General features: G+C 40.8%; 1 protein-coding gene across 3 annotated transcripts; it reads left to right on the top strand.

The window, feature by feature from the left end:
- Positions 1–4837: 4837 nt before the first annotated feature.
- Positions 4838–24109, top strand: Uba3 (ubiquitin like modifier activating enzyme 3). Of its 3 annotated transcripts, XM_076841179.1 has the most exons (18): positions 4838–4907; positions 5086–5127; positions 6326–6446; positions 7697–7777; positions 9980–10062; positions 11798–11878; positions 15766–15809; positions 16334–16398; positions 16692–16847; positions 18519–18621; positions 18763–18876; positions 21506–21559; positions 22018–22054; positions 22140–22221; positions 22570–22670; positions 22790–22853; positions 22952–23006; positions 23324–24109. In XM_076841179.1, exons 1-18 carry the CDS (start codon positions 4888–4890, stop codon positions 23410–23412), a joined length of 1392 nt encoding a protein of 463 aa, XP_076697294.1. In that variant the 5' UTR covers positions 4838–4887; the 3' UTR covers positions 23413–24109. The 3 variants fall into 3 exon arrangements, with proteins under 3 accessions (XP_076697294.1, XP_076697295.1, XP_076697297.1); XM_076841180.1 differs by lacking the exon at positions 5086–5127 and having other exon boundaries at positions 4852–4907; XM_076841182.2 differs by lacking the exons at positions 4838–4907; positions 5086–5127 and adding an exon at positions 5377–5880.
- Positions 24110–26226: the final 2117 nt, after the last annotated feature.

Genomic DNA, 26226 nt, shown 5'->3' with positions numbered 1-26226 from the left:
AGAGTGGCAGCTCGGGAGGGAAACCCTGCACAGCACGAGCCCTGGGTTGGCTTTTCTCTCTCTTTGACCTCCCTTCTCTTCACCCAGGGCGGAAGGACCGAACTGCTGTGCCATCTTAACAAAGTGATAAGCCACTCTGTTCGCTCCAGCCCCCCCCCCCCCACACACACACACAGTATGTCGTTTACATCCCAAAGTTAACAGCCTCTTTTCAGTCAAGGGGCCAAATACTACAATAGATATATTTTTCCTTTTCTTTCTTTTTTGCTACTGGAGATTTTAACCAGGGAGGAGTGTGCTTCAAGCCACCAAGCCACATCCCCAGTCCTTTTTATTTTTTGAGACAGGGTCTTGCTAAGTTGCCCACGAGTGTGGATGCAGAACCATAGTTCTGCCCTTAGTGTTTTCTGCGCAGGGGCATGGATCCCACTGCAAAAATAATAATAATAATAATAATAATAATAAATAAATAAATAAATAAAATAAAAAGCTTCCTTAGTTTTATTCCGATATTTAGTGACGACTTTCACTAAGGGAGCACAGTATTTTAACAGCTAAGGTGATGCTTTGAATCCCAGCCTGAAGAACTGGTGAGACGCATTTGTATTGATGGCAAATTATCTCCCAGGTGCCAAAGGGTGGCCTCTTTTCAGTTAAGGTGTCAAATACTACAATAAATATAATTTTTTCCTTTTCTTTCTTTTTTGCTACTGGAGATTTTAACCAGGGAGGAGTGTGTTTCAAGCCACCAAGCCACATCCCCAGTCCTTTTTATTTTTTTGAGACAGGGTCTTGCTAAGTTGACCAGGCTGGGTACCCTCACCATCCTCCTGCCTCAGCCTCCTGTATCACCGGGATTACAGTGTGCACCACTGTGCCAGGCTTAGTACATCTCTTATGTCAAGTACCTGAAATAAAAGTACAATCATCTCTCAGCATCTAATTATTTTCTGGACCCCCTCCCCCGCCATATTTAAATTGAAAGCTGCTGAAAATTTTGTATCCTATAGGCTTTTTAAAAAATTTTTATTAGTTATAGATGGACCTTTACTTATTTATTTGTTTATATATGGTGCTGAGAATCGAACCCAGTGCCTCATGCATACTAGGCAAGCACTCTACCACTGAGCCACAACTCCAGCCCTCCTATAGGCTTTAGATCATTTGTAGATCACTTATAATACTGAAAACAATAAAACTGAGCACGGTGGCAAACACCTGTAATCCCAGCAACTTGGGAGGCTGAGGCAGGAGGATCACAAGTTCAAGGCCAGCCTCAGCAACTCAGTGAGGCCATAAGCAACCTGTAAGACCCTGTCTCAAAAAATAAATAAATAAAATAAAATAAAAAGGACTGAGGATATGGCTCAGTTGTAAAAAGCCCCTCTGGGTTGAATACCCAGTACTCAAAATGGAACAAAATAAAATAAAAATAAAAGGCTTTACATTACATTAATGCAATGCATTTCATAAATAGTTGTTATGCTGTAGAAGATAATAACACATGTTCACAACAGACAAAATTTTAAAAAGTGTTTTCTATCTGTGGTTAGTTGAATTCACGGATGGGACGATGGGGGTGGGGTGGACTGTATTTTGATTAGTTTCATGGTGTGGTAGACAGAATTCTAAGATGATTGTGCCCAATACAACAATCTCTAAACCTGACAGTCGGACTGTTTCAACACATTAAATCCACTCTACTCAGATCGCCAACTTTCAAAAAATTGAAAAGCAAAAAAAAAAAAAAAAAAAAGCAAAGTCTACAAGATATATATATATATATATATATATATATATATATATATATATAATTGCCTTTGTTTTCTGAAAGCAGCTAAGGAACTTAGAGTGTAGGAAATCACTACTGCTACTGATGTTCAGGACTTTGGTAACTGAATCAAATCAGTGCTAAGAGACATCTTGGTGTTGCTTTTTAATTGCATTTAAAATGTGTTCATGTTATCATGTTCCTGAGTGTTCACGTTTTCTTGGATATGAGAAAATAAGAGAGTTTAAGCCAGAAGAAGCAAAATGATCATTCCAGATCCTCAGTCCCTGACAGGCAACCTTGGGGACTTCACTCAGTCTCCCCCCAGCCTCAGATTTTCACGTGTAAACTGGGTGAGAACATCTCTGTCACACAGGTGGGGCTGTTTGGGAAGTGCCTGGTGTATAGTAGATGCTCAGAGGTAGACGCCACTCATTGGTAATGACGTCGGGTCCGTGATTTATCTGGGTGGTATTCATAGTGCTTTAACCTGCTCTGTTTCCTGTGCTTTTTAATAAACATCCACATTGTCATTTTATTGGGGTTGCATCTGGGCGTACAGGGAGAAAAGGCGGAAGCTACAAGGTCAACCCATCTTCTGGGTCTTCCAGGCTCTGTGAAAGCCCGGTGTGGGATAAGACAGGAGCAAGATGCTGCCTTGCTTGGCCTCCAAGGACCCTGCAAGGTGCGGAAATACTCCTCTCTGTGGGACTGTGAGGAGGAGAGCTAAACAGAGACGTTCCAGGCCTCCTGCTCAGTTACAGGGAGTCAGAGGGCGGGGAGGGATCCCTGGGCTTAGGGATTCCAAGATGCCACAGTGTGGGGCAAGCTGAGGGAGAGATCTTGGTCAAGACCAGGGCAGCAGCCCCAGGGCTGGGGCTCACAGATCTTACCAGCCCCACACCTGCAGCAGAGACCTGTGAGCCTGGGAGTGTGACAGGAGCTTTCACCCCTCGCTGCTCAAAACTGCATGACCAAAAGCCCTTTTTTATTTTGAGACGAGGCAGGTCTCACTACGTTACTGAGGCTGGCTTTGAACTTGCCATCCTGCCGGCTCAGCTTCTGCAGTCTGTGCAATTACAGGCATGTGCCACCAGGCCCAGCTTAGAACCCTTTTAAATAAAAACGAACACATACTGAGTCTCTTTATCACTGTTTGGAAGTGACCAGTACTTCCCATTCTTTCTCTCTCTTCTTTGAGGGTGGGGAAGGCAGAAGTGGACAGATTTACCATAGAGGTCTTCCTGGGGCTTCTATGGGGGACATGGGCTTCTAGATAGAAGTACCCTGTCTGTCTATAAACCTAGTGGATAGTTTAAAAGTTTATTGTATGTTCCTATCTCTGTTGCTGTCAAGGGCAGATGGCTGGTTCTAATCAGTCAGCTTGAACCAGTGTGTGCCTGGTGTCCTCTATCAAAATGCCTCTGCTGTGAGTCAGGGTGTCAGTCCACGGCAGGCAGATGAAGGGCAGATGCCTTTGTATCACCATGGCCCAGCTCCATACAATCCCTAGGCCTGTTTCTTCTTCTGTAAAATGATTATGAGAGGATACAGGATTCCTGAGGCTCCTGCTCATCCGACAGGGGTGTGTGTGATGCTCACTGCCACCAATCAAAGGGCATCCCCAAACCAGCTTTGTTACAGGCCTAGCCCACAGGAGCTCATTTTGACAAACAAGTGGTTTAATCTCAGTGGTTTCCTTCTGTGGAATTGTCTGGGCAGGTAGAAGAGGTTTCTGAGTAGAGGTTGAGAGACAGGATCCAGAGGGGGCTGGTGTCTCCTGGCATGCACCACGAGCTCTGTTCCTGCACCCACCACCTGGCATGGGCTGATCTCAGCTCAGTGAATGCTCTTGGTGAACCCAATTGTGGTTCATAAAGGATAAGCCCTCCTTAAAGTGTGATGGAGAATAGGACAAGGAGGAGATTAAATATCACAACCATTAGAACAGCTACCTTCACCAACAGGCTTTGCTTTACTCACACCAGTGGTTTTCAAAATTTACATCTGTACAATCATCCCACGCTTTGCACGAGGCTGGAGCAAGGGCTGCAAATTTGCATTTGTGACGTACTTCCAAGAGGTGCTGATCAGGGACTGTATTTTGAGAACCAATATGAACCTCATTCAGTTCTCAGTCTTATAAGGCGTATGTTGTCATGCTCAATTCACAAATAAAGGAACAGAGGGGCCCAAGATTTCATTGATAATAACTGGGGATTCAAGCTCAGGTTTTTTTTTTTCTGACTCTAAATATCATTTTTGTCCCACCCTAAAGTGCCGGGATTATGGGTGTTCTAAATCACGTTTCAACTTTTGTGTTTTCTGCTTGACACTTTCCATCTACGTATCATATCTATCAACCTAAGACACATCTAACACCTTTATGCCAGAATTCTGGTACTGGACCGAGTGATGCGACGCTGAAGTGTCGATTTTCACAAAAAAAGGAGCCCTGCCTCTGCAGGCCGCCATCCCCACCGAGGCCGGCTGGGCAGTCGTTTCCGCGGTCGGCCTCCACATCTTGGGCGGCTGCCGATGAACACGGTAACGCAGAGGCACACAACGTCCCACGTCCGCGTTTCACGCGGCACAACAACACTGTAGACGGCACAACCCTGCCCGCCTCCTGAGGCCCTCCCGGCCTCGCCGGCCACCGGCCACGCCCTTGCTCCAGACCCCCCTCGCCCTCACCCCTCCCTCAGGCCCCGCCCCTTTCTCCCACCCTATCCTCCTTTCCTTTCCTCTAGGCCACGCCCCTTTCTCAGACCCTTTTCTCCGTCTCTTCCTCTCAGGCCACGCCCTTCCTTTTCTCCCCGTAGGCTCCGCCTCTTCCTCCAGCACGGCCCTCCCTTTCCTTCCTGTAGGCCACGCCCCATCCTGAGACCCAGTCGTCCCTCTCCTCCGTAGGCCCCGCCTTTTCTTTTAAGCATCGCCCTCCCTTTTATTTTCCCCATTGGCCCTGCTCCTCTCTCGGTCCCCGCCCTTCCGATCCTCCAATAGGCTCCTCCCCTTCCACGCCCCGCCCTCCTTTCCTTCCTGTTGGCCCCTTCCCTCCCTTGGGTCCCGCCCCTTCCTCCTCGCCGCGAGGGCCCCTGGGAAGCGGCGGGAGCAATATGGCGGATGGCGAAGAGCCGTAAGTACCAGGGTGGGCCGGCCTGCGCGCCGGGCTGGGCTGGCTGTGAGAGCGCGGCGGTGGGCGGTTGCCGCCGCCGCCGGGGTCCCCTCCCCCGCCCCGTCCCCTCGCCCCATCCCTTCGCGGCGCCAGTGTGCGGCGTGATGCTGACCCTTCTTTTATTCTCTCTTTCTTTTAGGGAGAAGAAAAGAAGGAGAGTAGAGGAGCTGCTGGCTGAGAAGTTAGTGCTGCCGGGAGGCCGGGGCCTCTCCGGGGACCCCCGCCTCCCGCCCCGGCGCGGGGACAGCCGCAGCGGCTGGGGGGCCGGGGCGGGCCGGGGTCCTGCCGCCGCGCGGGGGCCGCGGCCTGCGCTGCAGCCCGGGGAGCGCAGGGGGCCCGCGGCCGGCTCCCCGCTCTGCGCGCCGGGCGGGGCGGGGGCCGCGGGCCGGGTCTCGCCGGCCAGCCCCGCGACCTCCGCGCGCCTGGGAGGGGCCGCGGCCCTGGCTCGGTGGCCATAGTGACAAGCCACCCCACCCTTGCTGCCCCCCCAGCTTGTGCATGGAGTGACAGTTGCAGGTCGGGCGCGCACTGTGTGCCAGGCCAAGTGCCACGGCCTCTGTGGTCGACCCCTAAGAGCTAGCGAGACCGCCTGTAGATGAGGTCTGTGGCTGTCAAGCGATCTGCTCAAGGGGACAGCGTTAGTTGTGCAGCCGAACCCAGCTCTGCATAGAACTGAGATGCCTCTATTATTATTATTATTTAGTTGTTGATAGACCTTTATTAGTGGAGCCCCATATTCAGTATCCTGGAAGATTCTAGGTGATATACGGTCTCTCGAAATCCTTTTCTGTGTGTGTTTAGTGACAACCACCACCTGACAGTGTGATTCTTTTGTTTTTTGGAAATTGGAACCTCTGTTTCTTTCTGAGAAAAATGCCTGAAAGTTCCTCTCGTCAAAAGTGATCTTTAAATCACACCATTCTGACTCAGAAAGGTACATAAACAATAGTATAGTGGAAACAACACAGTTCTGAAAGTGCCCCCAGGTATCTCATACCTCCTGATCCAATGTTGAAGGCATAGACTGAAAGTTTGCAGTATTCTTTTGTAAGTGCCAAATGCAGAGAAGTCCATTTCTCATGGAGAGATCAGTATTCTAAATTTGAGCCTGGGTTGCTCTAGGAACCCAGAAATAGGCTGATCTATTTCATCAAATGGATGAAATAAAAATAGGAATAAACATACAGTTCTTAGTTTTAAATGAACCAATATAATAAGCAAGACAAACTGGAAAGCCTAAACATAACCACATTGAACATTTCCTATTCTATTTGAGCAGGTCTGGTGTGGTTACCTTTTCATTCCATAAAACCATAATAGTTATAGGTGTGACTTTTTCATACTGATCTTTGCAGTTGAATTTACTGTGTTCTGTGCAGAATGGCTGTTGATGGTGGGTGTGGGGACACTGGAGACTGGGAAGGTCGCTGGAACCATGTAAAGAAGTTCCTCGAGCGATCTGGACCCTTCACACACCCTGATTTCGAACCAAGCACTGAAGTGAGAAACATTTATTTTTAAATAATTGCTTAGTAGTTTACATTTTGAAAATAATAAAATGCTTCCTTTTTAATTTGCTCTTATAATGCAAATGCTGTTTGGTGAAACATTTATCTTGAAGTTTTAAATAGAATATTTAAATGTTTTTATTTGAATGACTAATACATGAGTCACTTTCATATTATGTAAGTTGAAAATTTTCAGTTCATAACTTCATTCAAGTTGTTACACTTTAAATTCTTAAAGCTCAAAGTAAATTCTTAGACTCTTTTCCCTTTTGTAGCCTTGTTATGAGAAATTAACTTTTGATAGGAATATAGATATGCTTGTTTAAGTTTTGAAATTGGGCTGGAATGAGCATCTTAGCATTAACTGTAATGAATTGCATGTTAAAATGTTTGAGCTGTAATAGAATTTTGAACTGATTATGTCTGATGTGAAGCTAATGTTCAATTAGATACAACTTGCTTTTCATTATAATATGGAAAAAAGGATTCTTTACAATAAATTTTTGTGTACTTTTGTGTTCAGAAGAGGTATTATTTTGAAATAGAAATATTGTGCTACTCCTAAAATTTAGTGTGCAGAATTTTGAGTTTGACCCAGGGTCTCATCTTTGAGTGGTTGAACAGAATCAATAGAGTTACATCTGCTTTCTTTGGGTAATACACCATACTTTCTTGTACTTTTAAAGTTTTATTTGTTTTGCTTGATAATTTAAGATTGTCCCTTCTGTTAAAATTATTGTTTCAAATTATTTTTTGCTGATAAGGAATTTTCTGAGTTCCTTCTGTTTTTTCTTCTCATCTCATGTTTTATTTCTCTTACTGTGTCCAAAAGCATCTGTTATTGTTCTTATCTTATTTCTTAAAACTTCAAACACCTTATTTAATGCTCTATCATCGCTTTGTAAGATTTTTAAACTTTTCTATTATTTAGGAAATCAATTAAGTAACTGAATTTGATGCTTTCCCTACCTTTCAAAAGTTAAAGAAAAAATAATTAGGATAGCTTTTCCTGTTAGAAATAGCCTTTTAACATTATACAGTAAAAGTCAATTTAAAACTGTGAAATCACTAGTATTTTAGAATTTCTGGATCTGATTCATAAATTTGAAGTAATTGGTCAAATGAAAACTGCTCTTTATCCTTAATTGTATTTTTCTTGGGTACATCAGAAGCTATCTTGTGGTTTTTTGCTTTATTAATGGTAATCATCAAGATTTTAATATGCCTTTCCATTCTTTACAGTCTCTCCAGTTTTTGTTAGATACATGTAAAGTTCTAATCATTGGAGCTGGTGGCTTAGGATGTGAGCTCCTGAAAAATCTGGTAATATATGTGTGTGTGTGTATATATATATATATATATATATAAAGTATTATTGTCTTTGGTGATGAGTAAAACTTTTCCTTTTCTGTCATACTAGGAAATTTCTCTATTGTGACTGTTAACTTTTTCTTGAGTCCTTGTTAGATAAGTTTAGTAGGTCATATTCTACACAGTAAATTCGATTTAAGGACATCACTTTGGAATGTTTTGAACTCTAAAAAATTCTCGAATTTCTTACACTTATTTTCTTCTCTGCTCTTGACCAAATTTTGGCATATATTCTTTTGCAAATAACCCACTTTATTTTACTGACACTGAAATAAATAAAAAACGAGTAATTGGTATTTTAATGTGAGTTTCAAATAATTTACTGTTTCTTTTACTTTTCCAAATTAACCAGCTAGATGAGTAAACATTGTATCATTTTATAGAGTGAAACACTGAGGTCAGGGAAGTTCCAGATTTTTCTGGATTATAGTGAATGGCCTGGAATCAATTGTTAGATTAGTATCCTTTTTCACTGAAGCAGTAACCATTATGTGACCTAATAAAATGGTAATTTTTGATGACCCATGATAAACCCCTAAATTTAGGATGGCTAAACCTGTGTATATTTTATGGAAATTCATAATTTGTTGTATAATTAATTGGTTTCATTAGTTTTTTTATAACCACACAGTGGCTTTTTCAGTCTTTTATCAGTTTATTTAACAAAAATAGGTAAGGGGAGAATTGATTTAAAACTGTTACATGGTGGGCTTCTCATTGCTGTGTGGACAGTGGAAATGCTTGAGAAGATAAAGCAGGTCAGAGACAGATGGGGGATCTGAGTAGTTGCCCAAGGGAATTAAAGTTTCAGTATAAAAGCTGGGCACAGTGGTGCCATGCCTGTAATCCCAGCAACTAAGGAAGCTGAGGCAGGAGGTTTGCAGGTTTGAGACCAGCCTCAGCAACTTAAAGAGACCCTAAGCAACTTAATTTTGAGAACCTGTCTCAAAATTAGAAATAAAAAAGGCTGAGGATGTGGCTCAGGGATTGAATGCCCCTGGGTTAAATCTCCAGTACCAAAAATTTTTTTCAGTATAAACCCAGCTGTATTAATTGCACTAAGAAACACTAATGTCACTCCTATTGAAGTTGTAGAAACTTAAATGTCCATTTTACATAGTGTTATGCTGGCTTCTCTGGGAATTACAGGTCTCCATGGTCTCTACAACAAATTTACATTTTTACTGGGGAGACAAGTCTCACACGTATGAAATAGCAGTGTGTGTGATATTTTGGGTTAGAGTGCCAAAATGATGGCACCTTGTCAGACTTAGATGCTCCTGCAATGTGAAACCAAAGACTTGTGGAAGGGAAGTGCTCCTGGAGCTTAGACAGTGATTTTGTTAAACAATATGTATGTCCAAGTCTCTGAAAGCTTCACTTCCATTTTGAAGCCCATTGTTTCCTATGTGGTATGTACTAACGTTAAATGTAAAATAATTGAAGATTAGATCTGAGGATTAGTCATCAAACAGCTTCAAGGAGTGGTTGTTATTTGTTACATCATTTACTTCTTACACACAGCAAAAAAACTTAGGACTTCAGTTTTCTCCCTGTTACTTTGCTTTATTTAGCCATGGCACATAAGAGATACATGTTTTTTTGTTGTTCTTGTTTTTGTTTAGTGACTGAACAGCCTACATTTCTTGAGCCTCCTCTGCATGGTCGAGCATCACTTTAGATGGGAAAGATGTAGCATTGAGCAATACAGACAGGTGTGCATGCTGCTCACATTTTAGCTGAGGGGAAAAGACGAGCAGAATTTATAGGTGGCAACCAACCTGTGAAGAAAGGAAGGAGGCAAGAGAGGAAGGCTGTTGTTGGGGCACAGGCTGCAGAGGGGTGTCTTTGAGCCAGGCAAGCAGTGTGCCACGCAGGTGCCTGGGGACACCCATCTAGGCAGGGAGCAGCAGACTCACAAGCCACAGAGGCCTGAGCTGCTGTCCTCTGGTTCCAGGCTGGTTGAAGCTGGGCCAGTACACACTTTTACCATCACAAGTTTTGTGTGCCTTTAAGACTTCTTTTAGTCATGGAATGCAGTTACGCAGAGTTTGTTACCAAGAGTTTTGGGTGTGGGCTGCACTGAAAACAAATCTTAAATTTCCACAATTGTCAGGACACTTCTGCTTAATTGGATTGTTTTTGTTCCCACAGGCTCTGTCTGGTTTTAGGCAGATTCATGTTATAGACATGGACACTATAGATGTTTCCAATCTAAATAGGCAGTTTTTATTTAGGTAAGTTTTACTATCAGAGTTTTTTTCCTTAACCCTGCAAAACATTTGAACTTGAGTACATTGAAGTTTAATAGATTTTTAAAAAACTAATGGAGAATATATGCAAATTTTATTTAGGAAAAAAGAAAACTAGTGCTTAGTTTTACGAAAAATTTTGCAAGATAATTTGGAGCATCTGAGTGAAAATAGTTCTGTAAGCAAATATAGTCTTTTTTCTTGGTATGTGGACCATTTCTAGTATGACAAATTTTGATTATAGAAATGCTCTAAAAGTCCACTGAAATGATTGATTATTGATAATAGGCCATGCCCTTTAATTTGTGGCTAAAATGGTTGAAGAAATAATGATAGTTGACATTTCTTGAGTGTTTATTAGGTGCTAAGCACTTTCTAAACTCTTTGTGTTACCTTATTTAATTTCAAAGTAGTTCTCAATTCTTGGTTAAGTAATTCGGTGAAGATGTCTGTAAGGATGTGTGCAAAAGGCCATTTTTTATAAATTAGTCCTGTGTGGAGCAGTCAGACCCCACTTAGCATGTAAATGAGCCAGCAGTCTTCCCAGAAACCACTATGGGGTTCTTCTGCTTGGTATCTGCTGTGAAAGCCTAGGATGCACAATCCCTACTACATACCCAAGGAGCTTCCTGTGTACACAGCAGTTGAATGCAATACTGAAATCAAGTGCTCTGGTTTATAGTCTTATGCAAATTAGGACAAATTGACAACAAAACTCTTAGCAGATTTGAATCTAAAAAGAATATTGTTGTATGGAGAAGAGAAAAATTGACCTGTTAAAGTATTTTTCTTTGAAATTCCAATTTTAAATAAAATATACCCTCTAATAAGCCAATGAGATGTGTTCTTTTCATTTGTTTTAAAGTGTTCGTGTTAGACATGAAGGAATACAAGAGTAAAAATACAATTGCTTTTTTTCTAGGTGTTTAAACCTGGTGGGTCTGATAGGTGTGCATATGATAAAATGTGTTATGAAGGTAGGAATCATGAGGCACTTCCTGAGTACATGAAGGAGTGAGTCATTGTATGAGAAGGATAAGGAGGCATTAGGAAAAGAAATGCCCTGGGTCCTGCTGGAAGAGGGAATGGTGTCCTCTCCTGTTACGTGGTTATTAGCTAGGGGTGACCTGTGGGGCTTTATGTTGTTGGCTTCTTGAAAATGTTGATCTATTTGCACTTTTTAGGTAATGCCTTTGAAAATTACTCTTTCTTTAAAAACATGAGTAAAGCTGCTTAAGGGACCCAGAATCTACTAGTTAGCACACACTGGAAGAAGGTGATAATAAGTAGAAGGTTCTTGTGTCCCTAGAATGAATTTCTTTATATTTCAGGCAAGGCTTGCGTAGTAGGTAAGTAACCTCTTCAGTTCTGGTTCAGGCTACGTACCTGGAATGTTTGTTTGGATATTTAAGTTCTTACACTGAAAAATGTCAGAGTGATAACTGTCCAGGAAATAGGGCATTTTTATGCTTTATCTGGGGGAAAAAAAAGCACTGTTCATGTTTTCACTTAAGTACATAATTAGATGTCACAGTAAAGACCATCAGCAGGGATTGAAATTTAGGGTTGAAAGTTATTGGTGTAAAAATACTTAGCTAAAAAATTCTAAATATTCTATAAGTAAATTCACTGTGGATTTATATTTATGTTTAAAAGTTAATTATGTGGATCATCTAGATTTATATTATGAATGATTATTTAAATATGATTTTTCTTGTAGGCCTAAAGATGTTGGAAGACCTAAGGCTGAAGTTGCTGCAGAATTTTTAAATGAGAGGATTCCTAATTGCAATGTAGTTCCGTATCCTTTTGTCAAAAGCATTGCTTACTTTTTGAGATCAAATTTTATTATAACACATTAAATAAAGAATATAGATAAGGGGAAAAGGTGGCATGATTTTATTACTGAAGTAACAGACAGTAACCTTTTGTTTTATATTCTTTCCATTTTTTCTTTATAGTTATGTAAATATGTTTTCATCCTGGTTTTTGCTTTTATTTTTTGTATTAGGATTGAACCCAGGGCACTCTACCACTGAGCTACGTCCCCAGCCCTTCTTGTTTTATTTATTTATTTAATCTATTTTAAAAATTTTATTTTAAATAAGAAAGCATTTCTAATGCTACAGGCATCAGGGTATTTAAAAGGCATCAAAAATTTGGTGCATAGCAACTCTGCATCATGTTTTTGTTCTATTTTCAGATGGTCTGGGTCCGTTTCCCAGGCTGGCCTAGAGTGTGGGTTCCTGCTCCTGCAGCCTCCCTAGCAGCTAGATGGTGGGTGTGGCTGTTACACCCAGCTGTGCCCTGACTTTCCAGTTAAGCTTTTGTGGCCTGTGTCATCATCTACTTTCATTTTGAATGATTGTCCTTAGTTTCAGTCTCAGTCACATGTTTGCTACTAGACTGAATTCCTAGGCCAGTGGTGTCTTCTGGTAGTTGACAGAGTAGACAGTTGGCATGTTGGTAGGTAAATGAAAGTTGTATCATGTTAGAAAAAATTTACTTTTACAATAATCTTTTTTTTTTTTTTTTTAAACAAAGGAGTAGTCCTACTGTGGTAGGAATTCAGATCTGGGAAACTTGATATTTTATAGGCAATCAGGAGATTGGATTTAGATGTGAGAAATGCTTCAGAAATCAAAATCAACATAAAAATCAGTTGTTTCCATGCCTTAACAGTGAACATCTGGAAACTGAAATCCAAAGTACAGTGCCATGTGGAACTGTCAAAAACAGTAGGATTTAAGTGGAAATCTAACAAGATAAGTACCAGGCCAGTGTGCTGAAAACTGTAAAGTGCTCATGAAAGAACCAAAGAACAAATAAAAGGAGAGAGATTCTGTGTTCAAGGATTGAACAATTTGGTAATGTCACTTCTGTGTGACATTACAGTTCCTATCAATATCCCAAGAAAAGTTTTACTGATACAGAATTATTCCAGAATCTGTATGGAAAGGAAAGGAATGGCTAAAACAATTCTAGGGGGAAAAAAGAATAAAGTGGAAGGAGCGCTGTGTAGTGTCCAGGCTTCTCAGGCACTGTCAGAGGGACAGTGCACAGATCGGTGATCAGAAGGGCAGGGACAGCAGCTGGGCTTTAGAAAGGCACAAAGACAACTCAGTGGAGGAAGGGCCGTCTGCCGTAGCTGTGCTGGATTAGCTGGACTGCCCCGGCCTGACCCTCACCTCTCCTGTAGAATTGACGGAGTGGGCATGGACGCAAGCACACGGGGTGAAAGGGAGAAGCCTGGCGATGGCAGTGTCTTTGGGACCTGGGCTTGTTGACCAGTCTTTAGATCATATCAGCATCATCCACAGAAGAGACAGTTGACAAGCAGGACTTGAAAAACTTTGGGTCTGTAAAAGACCCTCTCACAGGGAGGGAAAGGCAGACCACCGGACTGGAGGGATGATGAAGCAGCTGCAAGGCAGTCCTGTTTCCAATACAGTTCCTTCAGTGTCCATGGAAGGTCAAGTCCAGGCTGCCAGAGAGACCAACGTCCAGGGATGCTGAAGTCCTGTTATGTAGAATGGCCTAGTATTTATGTAGAACTATGAGGTTGAATCATTTCCAGATTACTTACAATACGTAATGCAATTTAAATGCTATGAAAATAATTGAACTGTTGAGGGAACAGTGACAAAGAAAAACAGTCTTATTATAAATTCATATTATTTGAACATAGTAAGGTGTGATTCTTTTTTTTTTTTTTTCCCAATACTATCCCAAATTGTTGAACCATGCCTGTAGAACCCATGGATACAGAGGGCCAACTGTATATAAAGAATTCTGAAAACTCAGTAATAAGCCTAGTACAGCAGTGCACCCCTATAATCCTAGCTGCTCTGGAGGCTGAAGCAGGATATCATAAGTTCGAGGCCAATCTGAGAAACTTGGGAGACCCTGTCTCAAAAATAAAAAAGGCTGGGGATATAGCTGAGTAATAAAATGCTTGCCTACCATGTGTAAAACCTTGGCTTAAATCTCCAGTATCACCAAACAGTTAAACAATCCCATTTAAAAAATGGATAAAAGATATAAAGGGATATTTTATTAAAGAAACGGCAAAAAACCCCTGAAATGTTCAATATCAAGTCAAAACCATAATGAAATACTACTGTGACACATCTATTAGAATAGCTAAAAGAAAATATGGCAACTAATGCTAATGGAATTACAGAAAAACAAGATCACTCACATGTTACTCATGGAAATGTAAAATAGGGTAGCCATCTGGAAAAATAGTTTGGCTGATCCTAAAATTGTAGGCATAAACTTGCAGAGCACCTAATAGTTTCATTTCTGGACAGATCCCAGAGGAAAGAACACATGTTTGCATAAAAGCCAATTTTTGTGACAGTGTTCATGGCTATTTGTGGTAGGTAGCCCAAAACTGTAAACAACTTCCCGCGATAAGTCAAGTGTCAAACTGTAGTATACCTGTCACGAAATACTACTGACTAGTAAAAGCACCTTGTGAAACGTGTAGACTGCTGAGTGAACAGTGTTTCCCTTGGAAGGTCAGATTCTGGGGGCTCCCCTTACACACCATCTTGAAATGACAGTGAAGGAGATGGAAAGTGAGTGACGCCAGGGATTAAGCAGGAGGTCAAGGATCAGCTACAAACAGGTATTGAGAGGCCTTTATGGTGGTAGAACAGTTGTGAGATGTACAGTTGTGTCTGAGTGTCAGCTGTATTCACATGGTAACAATGTTGTAGTCATGATTATGACACTGTGATAATGTGAGATGTAACCATGAGACCTTTCTGTACTCTGCTTGCAACTTACTATAAATTCATATTATTTGAACATAAGTTGGAAATACAGCCTCTTTAGGGCAAAAAAAAAAAAAAAGCAAGGATATTTGTATTCTCTCTGGGTCATTATTTAGATCTGAGAAACCTTGTGTATTTTATAGAAATCCAGGATGTGGAGCCACGCTTGGTAATACACCCTTGTCTTCTTAGCTACTCAGGAGGCTGAGGCAGAAGGTTTGCGAGTTTGAGGCAACTTGGAAAGATCCTGTCTCAAAGTAAGATAAATAAGGGCCGGAGTTTGAGCTCAGTGGCGAGCAGGTGCCTAGGCTGTGCAGACCGTCTCCAGCACCACACACAGGCCTGCGTGAGTGATCTCTTGGGGTAGCCCCTGGCTCCCCTACTGCCAGTCTTCCAGGCTTGCTGTGTTTCTTTTGTTGACCTCTTAGCTATGGCTCAGGTTCCTACTTGCCTAGTGTTCAAAAGGAATGGAGGTCTGAATGGGTGAGAAAAATCATTTATTTTTCACAACTATTTGTAGGCACAAATTAGAAACCTTGCTTTTTAAATGGAGGCTGTGCTGAACTCGTTGCTTACTGGGAGAGCGTTTGCTAGTGTGTGTGAGGCCCTGGTTCAATCCCCAGTACCAAAACTAACCACAACCAACCTACAGCCAGGTAGCCTGCAGACCTCCCAGGCGGCACTGGTTTGGTTGACGAGAGGTGCTCAGGGATGGGGAGACCAGTGGTTTGGGAGGGAGGAAAGACTGCCAGGAAGTAGGCTTGTGTGGGTCTTGTCAGGTTTCTTGAATCCCCTGCTTTGAACACTTTCTTGCTTAAATATACACTTATCATTTGTTCTGTTGGCATTTTAAGTTCATTTTAGAAATTAAAATTTTGGCCGCTTAAGTTCCTTTACCTGTGTTCAGACACTTCAACAAGATTCAAGATTTCAATGACACTTTCTATCGACGTAAGTTGTTTGCTTGAAACTAAATTTCCTTGGTTCTTAGCTTTTTAGTTGCTGGCCTTTCCACAATTGCTGGCTGCTGGAAGGCTCTCTCAGCTGGTTTTTCTCAGCATTGGCTTTTCAGTCAGGTTCTCGATCAACCAACTGAAAAGAGTGCTACGATTTTAGGTCGTAGTTGATCGACTTGCTGTATTATTCCGTGCTGACTGAAATAAGGATTACTCAAGGGTCAGAAGCTTTGAGAGAGAGAGATTGTGATAAAATGCACTTTATCGTTGGTTTCCAAGAAAGGAAATCATTTTGTAAAACTGCCTTATTTAAATTAATAAATATATATTTTTAGAGCAGTTTTAGGTTCTCAGCATAGTAGAATGGGAATCCCAGTTTCCTGTCCCTTCTCCCTGCAACAGCCTTCTCTGCTATTAGCATTCCACACCGGAGTGGTGCATTTGCCAGCGTAGGGGACTGCCTTGGAACGTCACGTGGAACTGAGTCTTTAAAAATTAAACCTGGTTTGTCTCTCTTAGAATTTCACATTATCGTGTGTGGACTGGACTCCATCATAGCCAGAAGATGGATTAATGGAATGCTGGTAAAGACTTTAGTGTTACAGTTCTCTGAAGGGTTTGCCTCTGTTTTTGACATACCAAGGACCAGAATTGCATATCCTGTGTTTGGAAATCAGTTTATGTAATTCTGGATTAAGTGAATGTACTTGTCTGTTACTTCCCAGTCAGTGGTTGAGGGGAGAACACAGACTGTGAACACTATCACGCTGGAGTGTAGATGTTAGCACTGTGACCCTCCCACAGTTACTTGGAAGTGTGCTGCTGGTTTTCAGTTTTTAATCCCTTCTCCCTTTCAACATTCAAAACGCTTCCCTAGATCTCTCTCCTCAACTATGAAGATGGTGTGCTGGATCCAAGCTCCATTGTCCCTCTGATTGATGGGGGAACAGAAGGTTTTAAAGGCAATGCCCGGGTGATCCTGCCTGGGATGACTGCGTGCATCGAATGCACGCTGGAGCTCTATCCACCACAGGTAACTAGAAGGACCTGCGCGTCTCTCATAGCATCTTACGCTAAAGTGGGGTTGAATTCTTATATCTAGTCAGGACTTAGGATTTCTAATTAGGGGTGAACATTTTTAATTGTGCTAAGAACTGGGGTGTCGTGCAGTGCTAGAGCATCTATTTAGCATGCATGAGGCTTGGCTTCAATCCCCAGCACAAAATAAGTAAATTAGTTTTGAAAAATATGATTATTTTAAGAATAAAACTTGAGGTTCTTGTCTATTTAAGGAAAGTTATAGAGTGAATATCATAGTTCTGAACTGTTTTGTTTTTATACTTCATTTGTACTAGTTGTTTATTTGGGAGGTAGGGATTGAGGAGAATTACAGAGTGTGCTGAGATAAAGCTGTGATTTATTTGGTTTTCAGTTACACAGTATTCCTCCTTTATCCATGTTTTTGATTTCCCTGGTTTTAGTTACCTATGTTCTGAAAACATTAAATGGAAAATTCTGGAAACAGACAGTTTGTAAGTTCTGAATTGTGTGCTCAGTCGTGATGAGGTCTCCTGCCTGCCCAGCTTGTGACTCGCTCCTTTGTGCAGAGTCCATGCTGTGTGCTCGACCATCACATGCAGTGTCCTGTGTCACTGTTGCTGTGGAAGGTGCTCCTGTCTTAAAAGTGGTTCCCGAGCACAGGAGCAGTTTGTACATGCCAGAGAGAAACAGCAGGTGCTTCCCCTCAGTGAGAAAGTGAAGGTCCTTGACTTAATAAAGGGAAAAAAAAGATGGCTGGTGCAGTCACACACGCCTGTCATCCCAGTGGCTCCAGAGGCGGAGGCAGGAGGATCACAAGTTTAAAGCCAGCCTCCGCAACGTAGAGAGGCCCTAAGCAACTTGGTGAGACCCTGTCTCAAAAAAATAAAAGGGGGTGGGGATGTGGCTCAGTGGTTAAGGGCCCCTGGGTTTAGTCCCTAGTCCAAAACATCAACAGCATCTTCAAAAACAGCCACAACAAAGGAACAGTGTGCTGCAGAAGCCAAATACAGTGATGCCTGTAGGACAGTAATGTTGGAAAGGCCACGCTCACATGACGTTTATTGTATTGTGTTTTATTCTTTCATTTTTATCATTATTATTCCTGTATTTAATTTGTAAGTTAAACTCTTTCTTACGCTAAAGCATGTATGTGTAGGGAAAAACAGCATGTATAGGGTTGGGTATAGATCTGCAGCTTCAGGCTTCTATGGAGGGCCTTGGAATGTATCCCCCCCAGATGAAAGGAAACAGCTGTCCTTATTTTAGGGAAATAAAAATACCAGCAATAGAATGATGTTTCCAAATGGGGCTCTTTAGTCTACCTGCCCACTTTAAAGGACAGTTAAAATTTTGGAATTTATATTTCATATGACTTAAAAGTTGGTTTCTCTCATATTTGAGAACCTAATTCAGCACTTCTCTTGGTCTAACAGAGCTTAAATTTACATACCATAAAAGAATAGGGCAACCCATCTTTATAGGAAGATGAACCTAAAGTAACTGAGCTGCTCCGTTAGTTTTAGAAATATTAATGGCATACGGTGTTTTCCTCATATAAATGGAGTTCTTAGGTGAATGTTACAAACTAAATCGTAACTAGAAGTTGCTTTTTAAAATAATTCATCACTTAAGATTCACTAAAAAAGACAAACTGTGGTTTTAGGTTAATTTTCCCATGTGCACCATTGCATCTATGCCCAGGCTACCAGAGCATTGTATTGAGTATGTAAGGATGTTGCAGTGGCCTAAAGAGCGACCTTTTGGAGGTAACTGACCTAATTTAATAATCCAGAATTATATAAAATATGTATTTTCTACATTATTCATTTGGATAATTTCATCAAAAAATAAATTGCTTATGATTACATATTTCTGTTTTCCTTTCTTTCTCTCTCTTTTTTTAACAGAAGGGGTTCTATTAGATGGAGACGATCCTGAACATATTCAATGGATTTTCCAAAAATCTCTAGAGAGAGCATCACAATATAATATTAGGGGTGTTACATATAGGCTCACCCAAGGTAAGTTAGTGAATTGTCAAGGAATTGTGATCTTTGGGTGATCCTTTTTTTAAGGGCTAGGAATGCTTTGGGGAAATTATCAGTAAGTAATTTTAGACAGTACCATCCATTTGAGATTCTGTAAAGGCACATGGAAATGACAGTTTCCAGGTTCCTCCAGAGTAGAGAGAACCAGGTCCAGCAGAATTCACACTATGTATTACTAGGGGGTTAGTGAAATGATAGGATTGTGCTTATTTAGGCCCTGAGTCATCCATTTTCTCTCTCAATGAAGACATCCATGGCTCCCTGTGGACATCTCTTTCACATTTGGACAATGCTGTTGCACGATTATTTTGTGTAGTCTCTATGTCGACGATAAGAAATCTCTACCTTTAGTCTGGGTTTCTTCTCAGTCTAGTGCTCCTCTGCCTACGCTTTGCGGGTACTGAGGACCCAGGTCTGTCACTCTGTAGACCTCTCTCATGCTGTGTGGCCTCGAGTCCTCACTGCCTGCTTCTGCTGGGGCTATATTCCAGTTGTCTGTGCCGTCCTGACTGCCTGGCCAGAGCAGCATTCTGGGATCCAGCTTATTGTGAACCAGACTTGGGACAGATGGTGCACTTGGTGCACTCTTAAAGATGAGAGTGGAGTTTTTGTTTTTCTGCCGTTTGTTCTTTTGTCCTCGATGCTGCACTTTGGATTCTCTTGTCTCCTGTCTACTGTTCATTCTGACTATGCAGTCGCGAAGCCACGTCTCCCTATTACAGACTTGGCAATTTGGGGTGTTGTTTTATTTTATCCAAGTATAGGTTCTTAGACATTTATTCTTAAAATTCAACTTCCTATTTTCTCTCTCTATTCTTCTACCAACTTCCATTGATCTTCTGTTTTGAAAAACTTACTATTTATTTCTTCTCCAAACATCTGATTGAAATTTTAGCCCAACATGGTGGTGCATGCCTGTAATCCTAGCTACCCAGGAGGCTGAGGCAGGAGGGTCAAAAATTCCAGACTAGCCTGGGCAACTGGGCAAGAAAATAAAAAGGGCTAGGGATATAGCTTAGTGGTAGAGCACTTGCCTAGCATGTTCAAGACCCTGGGATCAGTTCCCAGCCAAAAAAGAGGAGGAGGAGGAAAAAAAAACAAGACTTAGTTGCCTGATAGCAGACATGTGATTCAGACCCTTTCACATCTAGATCATTCTATTAATTAGGCCTTCTTGAGTATTTCACATTTCTTTTTATTGCTGAAGGACCTTCCTGCTCAGCGTAAGCCTGGACACAATGTCTTCCCTGTGTCCCTGAGTTGCCCAGCTGGTCATAGTGGCTAGATGGGACTGGTCCTATAAGACTTGCCTCTGAAGAGTCAGCTCAGTCGCTGTCAGCAGGGCTCCTGGCCCACCTACTACAGGCCATCCATCCTTCCTAGAATTTTGCCCCAGAGTCTCAGAGGTTCACCAGGAAGAGGTTTTTCTTTTTGCAAATTGCCTGTTTTCCTTCTTGATTATTTCCTTATATTCACTGGTGTGCTAGTGACGTTACTTGAAACTTCCATTCATACCCTGTCCTCCTTACCCCACTCCCTTCCCTGTGCTGACCAGCTTGGTGTTCCCTGAACACATCATGCTCCTTCACCCCTTGGTGGTTTAATACCCCCTGATGCCTGTGCCTGGGATATTCTTTTCCTTGATCCCTCAAGACTTCCTCCTCCCCTCAGGTATCCATCAACCAGGTTCTTTCATCATTCGGCCTCCGCTGATGTCTAAACCGTGCCTACTTTACCTGTTTTTCCTTGCATGACACTACTTACTGACAGCCTCATTTTTTAATGCAAAGAGTATTTCACACTTAACGCTGTTATGCATCCGAATCTGGGACTGTGGCCATTGCTGTTTAGAGAAATCACTGCAGACTGACTAGGTCCTTGCCATAGTTCCATCACCTCTCCAAGGAGGCCTGAGAGCCATCTCATGGGATGACTACCCCCCACCACTGTTGTCCTAACACACACTGTTTCATTTAATTGACTGCTATGTCCCCCCTGAAAGGTCTGTCAGAAACTTTCTTCACTACCACTGTGAACACCACCTGGAACAGTGTCTGGCATATGGGATGCACTTGGCAGTCCTTAAAATTAACAAATAAGTGTGCTTTGTCTTAGAGAACGATAAACACATTTCAGGATGTTATTTCCTTCATCCATACTTTTTTTTTTTTTTTGGCAACAGGGATTGAACCCAGGGGCACTTTACCACCATGGAGCCATATCCCCAGCCCTGTTAATATTTAATTTTGAGACAGAGTCTCCTAAGTTGCTCAGGGTCTTGCTAAATTCCTGAGGCTGGCTCTCCTTCATCCTCCCACACCTTTCACCAGAACATGGTGTACACTTTGCAGCTTGAGGACTGGAACGTCGATAGGGAAGAGAGAAACCAGAGGACATGGAGGAGCACTTCTGTACACCAGAAAAATCTCTTTGTTCCTGTAGATTAAGATTCTGAGCACATTATAAAATGATAGGAGCACAAAACATTGTTTCATGATTAACCTTTACTCCCTGGCTTTAAAGCCCAAAAATGGCATTAATAATCATTTTAAACTATTATTTTAAGACAAATGACTATATTTTAATCGATACATTTTTTCAGGGGTGGTAAAACGCATCATTCCTGCTGTTGCTTCCACAAACGCAGTCATTGCAGGTAAGGAGGAAAGGCTACCTCTTAGTTGTTTCTTTCCTTTGGTTTTTGAATCAGTGTTTAAATTGATGTTTCTGCAGCTGCTGTGTTCCAGGAATTCAGTATCTTGGGTGAATTGTGTAATTAAGTTATCCAAAGAAGAACAAGCTGTTGGACCCTGCGTAATTTTTGTCCATGCTATGTCTTAATGTGCTTTTCAGTGGAGGGACATTTTAATACCATATCTTTTTAATCAGTATAACAGGCTGCTCATTAATCTGATAAAGAAGAAGAAAAATAAGTATGTTACTCTGTTGCTTAGATCTCACAAAGCAAATGAAAATTTGTAACTTTTTCAGTTTTTAAAAGAGCATATTTAAAAAAAAACAATAGCCATTGTAAATGTATTCTGATTTATAACTAACCTTTTAAGTGTCTAATTTTCAAATGAGTTAAAGCATCTTTATTTTCTCCCCTTTCAGCTGTGTGTGCCACTGAAGTTTTTAAAATAGCTACAAGGTAATGGTTTTCATCTTTAATATATATATAAATCTGTGTTTTGACATGGTTTGATTGTATAAAGATGAACCTCTTTTCATTACAGTGCATACATTCCCCTTAATAATTACTTGGTATTCAATGACGTAGACGGGCTGTACACTTACACATTTGAAGCAGAAAGAAAGGTTGGTACTGTTCAACTAATGGGAAGGTTTTTGATCATGCATGCTTTGATTTTTACATATTAATTTTTGATCAGCAATTTGAACAGAATGGCCCAAATCATGAGTATTTTACTTGCCAACTACCAGAGCTCTACTTACACATCTTTTGATGGGTAGCCTCAAATAAATACTCTACAGCAAAATAATTTAGAAGAAATAGTCTATTATGAGAAACAGCCTTTAAAGCATTAAAAAGTTTTCGTAGGAAGTATGCCTGATCATAAGTAGCTTGATTTCCATTTCCTTGTTTACAAGGAGACTAGTATTGGTTCATGTACCACTGAAATTTGTTGTGTTTTCTGTACATAGGAAAACTGCCCAGCTTGTAGCCAGCTTCCTCAGAACATTCAGTTTTCTCCATCAGCAAAACTGCAGGAGGTTTTGGATTATCTAACCAATAGTGCTTCTCTGTAAGTGTTCTGTGCTTTGGTTATATTGTAAAAATCCTTTATTTTGTATTTTAAAACTTTGAAAACAAGAATTGTTTTTTAAGCAAATGATGTTATATTTTTCTCATGATCATATTTAGGCAAATGAAATCTCCGGCTATTACAGCCACATTAGAGGGGAACAACAGAACACTTTACTTACAGGTGATCAGTGCTCATTTTAAATTTTTTTTCAGAAAATTTTAGCAACAGTGTAATTTCACTTTAATGTGATTTACATTAACATAAGTTTTGTTTTCTAGTCAGTAACCTCTATTGAAGAACGAACAAGGCCAAATCTTTCCAAGACATTGAAAGGTATTTTAAACATATATTAATAGTTTTATTTTGGTAAAAATAGTAAATGTTTATTCTAGATTTGCACTTAATGCTTATATACATGATCAGATCATAATTACTTATATCTTTGGAAAAAGAATTAATTGCTCTTTTAATAGAATTAATAAACTCCAAAAAAAAATAATTATTATCTTGCTTAAAGAGAACTTAATTTCTATGTTTATCTGTACCATAAAACTATATTTGTGTGTATATTGTTATCTTTATCTCTCTCTTTTTTTTTTTTTTTTTTTTTCTTTTTTGCTGGGGACTAATTATGCTTCTTTTATTTTAAGAATTAGGACTCGTTGATGGACAAGAACTGGCAGTTGCTGATGTCACCACACCACAGACTGTACTATTCAAACTTCATTTTACTTCTTAAGGAGAATAAATCTGCACATAATAGAACACTTAGGGAAATAAGATACTTCATGGATGCTAAGAAATATAATTGATGTCATTTTTAGCATTAGTATTGCTGGAATTTGATTTTTTTTTTTTTTAATATAATGAACTACTCTTTTTTAACTTGATAACTTACCTTGAAGACAGAGTTTTGGGGTTGGTGCTTACAAGCATCTTCCTTGTATGGGTGATGATGCCTGCAGGGAGAGGGACCTGGACTAAGCGGGTTGCTTCTCTTGAAGGAGGAGGCAGGCACCCTCCTGTGTGTGAGCATTGTTATTCTGCTTGAAGAACACACTCCTCGGCCTTCACTTGAGCACCATGTACACAGAGGACAACCTTCAAGGAAATAAGGAATTCAGTTTTTAACATTACAGCTTGACAAGTAGAGTATCCTGAACATAGACTGTTTCTTGATTTAATGCTCATTTCACTGTGGCTGTCCAAATGAATGTTAATTATTGCATTTTATCTTGTCCATAATAATTTGTAAACAGTGTTATAACTGAATACCTGTGCATGAAAATAGGAACTATTTTCATGTATTTATTTGTAGTGCCATAGAGGCCAATATGCACAGATTTAAGCCAGGACTTGGCTGTTTAAAAAATTTACTGTTTAAACAGTTATTGCTGATGCTTTTGCACTATTTATTAATAAAATCATACATTGTCTTCCTTTTTCACTGAAATTTTAAAAAGTAGATTAAGTTGAACAGTAATTCCAAAGTAATGTAGGAATAATTTTTAAATGTTTAAAAGAACTACTATCACCAGATTTTTATTGCACCTGAATTAATACTTTTACTACAGTGATTTCCACAGTAAAGATCTACTGTTTTAATTTGACTTGCCTCTAACATAATAATGTAATGAAATTGAATAACTATATTTTTATATTAAGGTCACAACATATTTTTGTTTCTTCAAAGATACTAAAACCAAAATTAAGCACATGTACTAAAAACCTGGGTTGTAGTATTTTGATGTGGGAACATGTAGTCCTTGTTGTTGACTTGGATGAGAGTTTTTTGTTTTGTTTTTTGGTTAGATGGCAGTTTTCTGCCCAAAAGCTTTGTAGATATGTGTCAGTGGTTTTCATTTATTCTTCCCAGCTCCATGTTGACAAATTGTTTATCAATCCAAAGGGGGTAAATTTACATTCTATACCTAAAAAGTCACAGAGCCAGCCTGAATTTTTGTTAGTTTATTTGGGATACCAGGGATGGAACCCAGGGCCTTGTGGACTACTAAGCTAGAACTTAGCCATGTCCCCAGAATAGCTTCAATTTCTGAAGGTGAAGAAACAACATTTAGCATCTCCTTTGTTCAGGTGCTATACCTCTCAAAAGTAGCCTTCTGAAAAGATAATACTGTCTCCATCTCACTGCTGAAGAAATAGTTTAGGAAGGTTTGGGTCTTTTATACAAAGTTGGTCTGCAGACTTTCTGTTGATTTATCCTGTAGCATACACAGGTACAAATCTTGTACCAACAGTGCTGTAGCTGGGTCAGGAGCCACCGATAAGGAGAGTATCACCTAATGCTAAGCACCAGCTCAAGGTGAAAGCACAGGGCCTGGAAAAATCCTGGCAGGGAACTCAGGCTGCCACACGATGATCGAAGAAGCCAGAGTTGAAGGCAAAAGGGCCCTAGTGGCCCCTGCCTCCAAGCTGATTTTCTGCCTATCCCTTTGGGTTTGGGGCCAGCACATCCTGCAGGTATCTGCATGTGGTGAAAGCTGCCCATTTGTTTTTTCCTTATCTTTTCCTGGACCCTCTATACACCTGTACAGTGCTCTGCTGCTCCAATGCCTTTACTCTGGTCCTACTGAGAGTTACTGGGAATATCAGTGTGGCCCATCCATTTCCCTTCTGCAACAGGGCATGTAACCCTTCAGTGGTGCTTTATGGCTTGACCTCACTGTGGTTTGCCCTCATCACCCACGTTCCCTGCTTTTCTGGCTCACCCTGATCTTCTGGTTGACCCTTATCACGTGACTTCTCTCAGCCTACATACAGCTTTCCCTGGTGTGCTGGCTTCCCCTCCACATCCAGCTTTTCTTCCTTGTCTGACTTCCCTTCATCTCAGGCCCTGCTTTGGTCTTCTGGCTTTTCTTCATTTTGTAGTTGTCCTTTCCTTTCACCGGAGTCTTCCATGTGAGAGTTCCCTCAGTTTCCTGTTCTACACGGGTTCTGGGCAGGTTGCTCCCTTTCCAGGTCTCAGAGATCTGGGAGGACCTAGGGCAGGTCCAAGATGCTTTTGAAAGTGAGTGCCACCATGGAACCCTGGATTTTTGTATGAAGTCTGTCTTTTAAATGTTGGTGGATTTTGTCTTTAACATAAGTGACGCCAAACAAAACGGCTGCTGACTGGAGTAGGAACTAGGCTATCAACTTAAGATTTCTTCCCAAGGCCAATCTTCTTTCATTTTTTATTATGAACTTACACAATGAGTAAATCCTAGTAAAAATAGGATAGGCTCAAAATACAGTAAACAGTGAGATGCAGGTAAGAGAACAAACATCTAAAGCCACTAACACCAGCTAGTTAAAAGTAGAAAGATGGATATACCTGCACGTTTATCACTACGAAATGCTAATAAAAGATATACTAGGAAAGATATATTAGAAAAATGCTAATAAAAAGAACACTATACAGCAATGTTAATATCTTTATGAAACGGAAATAAAGGTGAACAGGGGCAAGGCTGGTTTCTAACGTCCCATCCAGGAATACCCTTAGGTTTGTTTCTAATTCTCGTCCATTTCTGTTTTTCTATTCTTTTTTTGA

The sequence above is a fragment of the Callospermophilus lateralis genome, chromosome 20 (genome assembly GCF_048772815.1).
Source record: "Callospermophilus lateralis isolate mCalLat2 chromosome 20, mCalLat2.hap1, whole genome shotgun sequence".
NCBI lineage: Eukaryota > Metazoa > Chordata > Mammalia > Rodentia > Sciuridae > Callospermophilus > Callospermophilus lateralis.
This window is presented reverse-complemented; position numbering and strand designations above follow the sequence as displayed.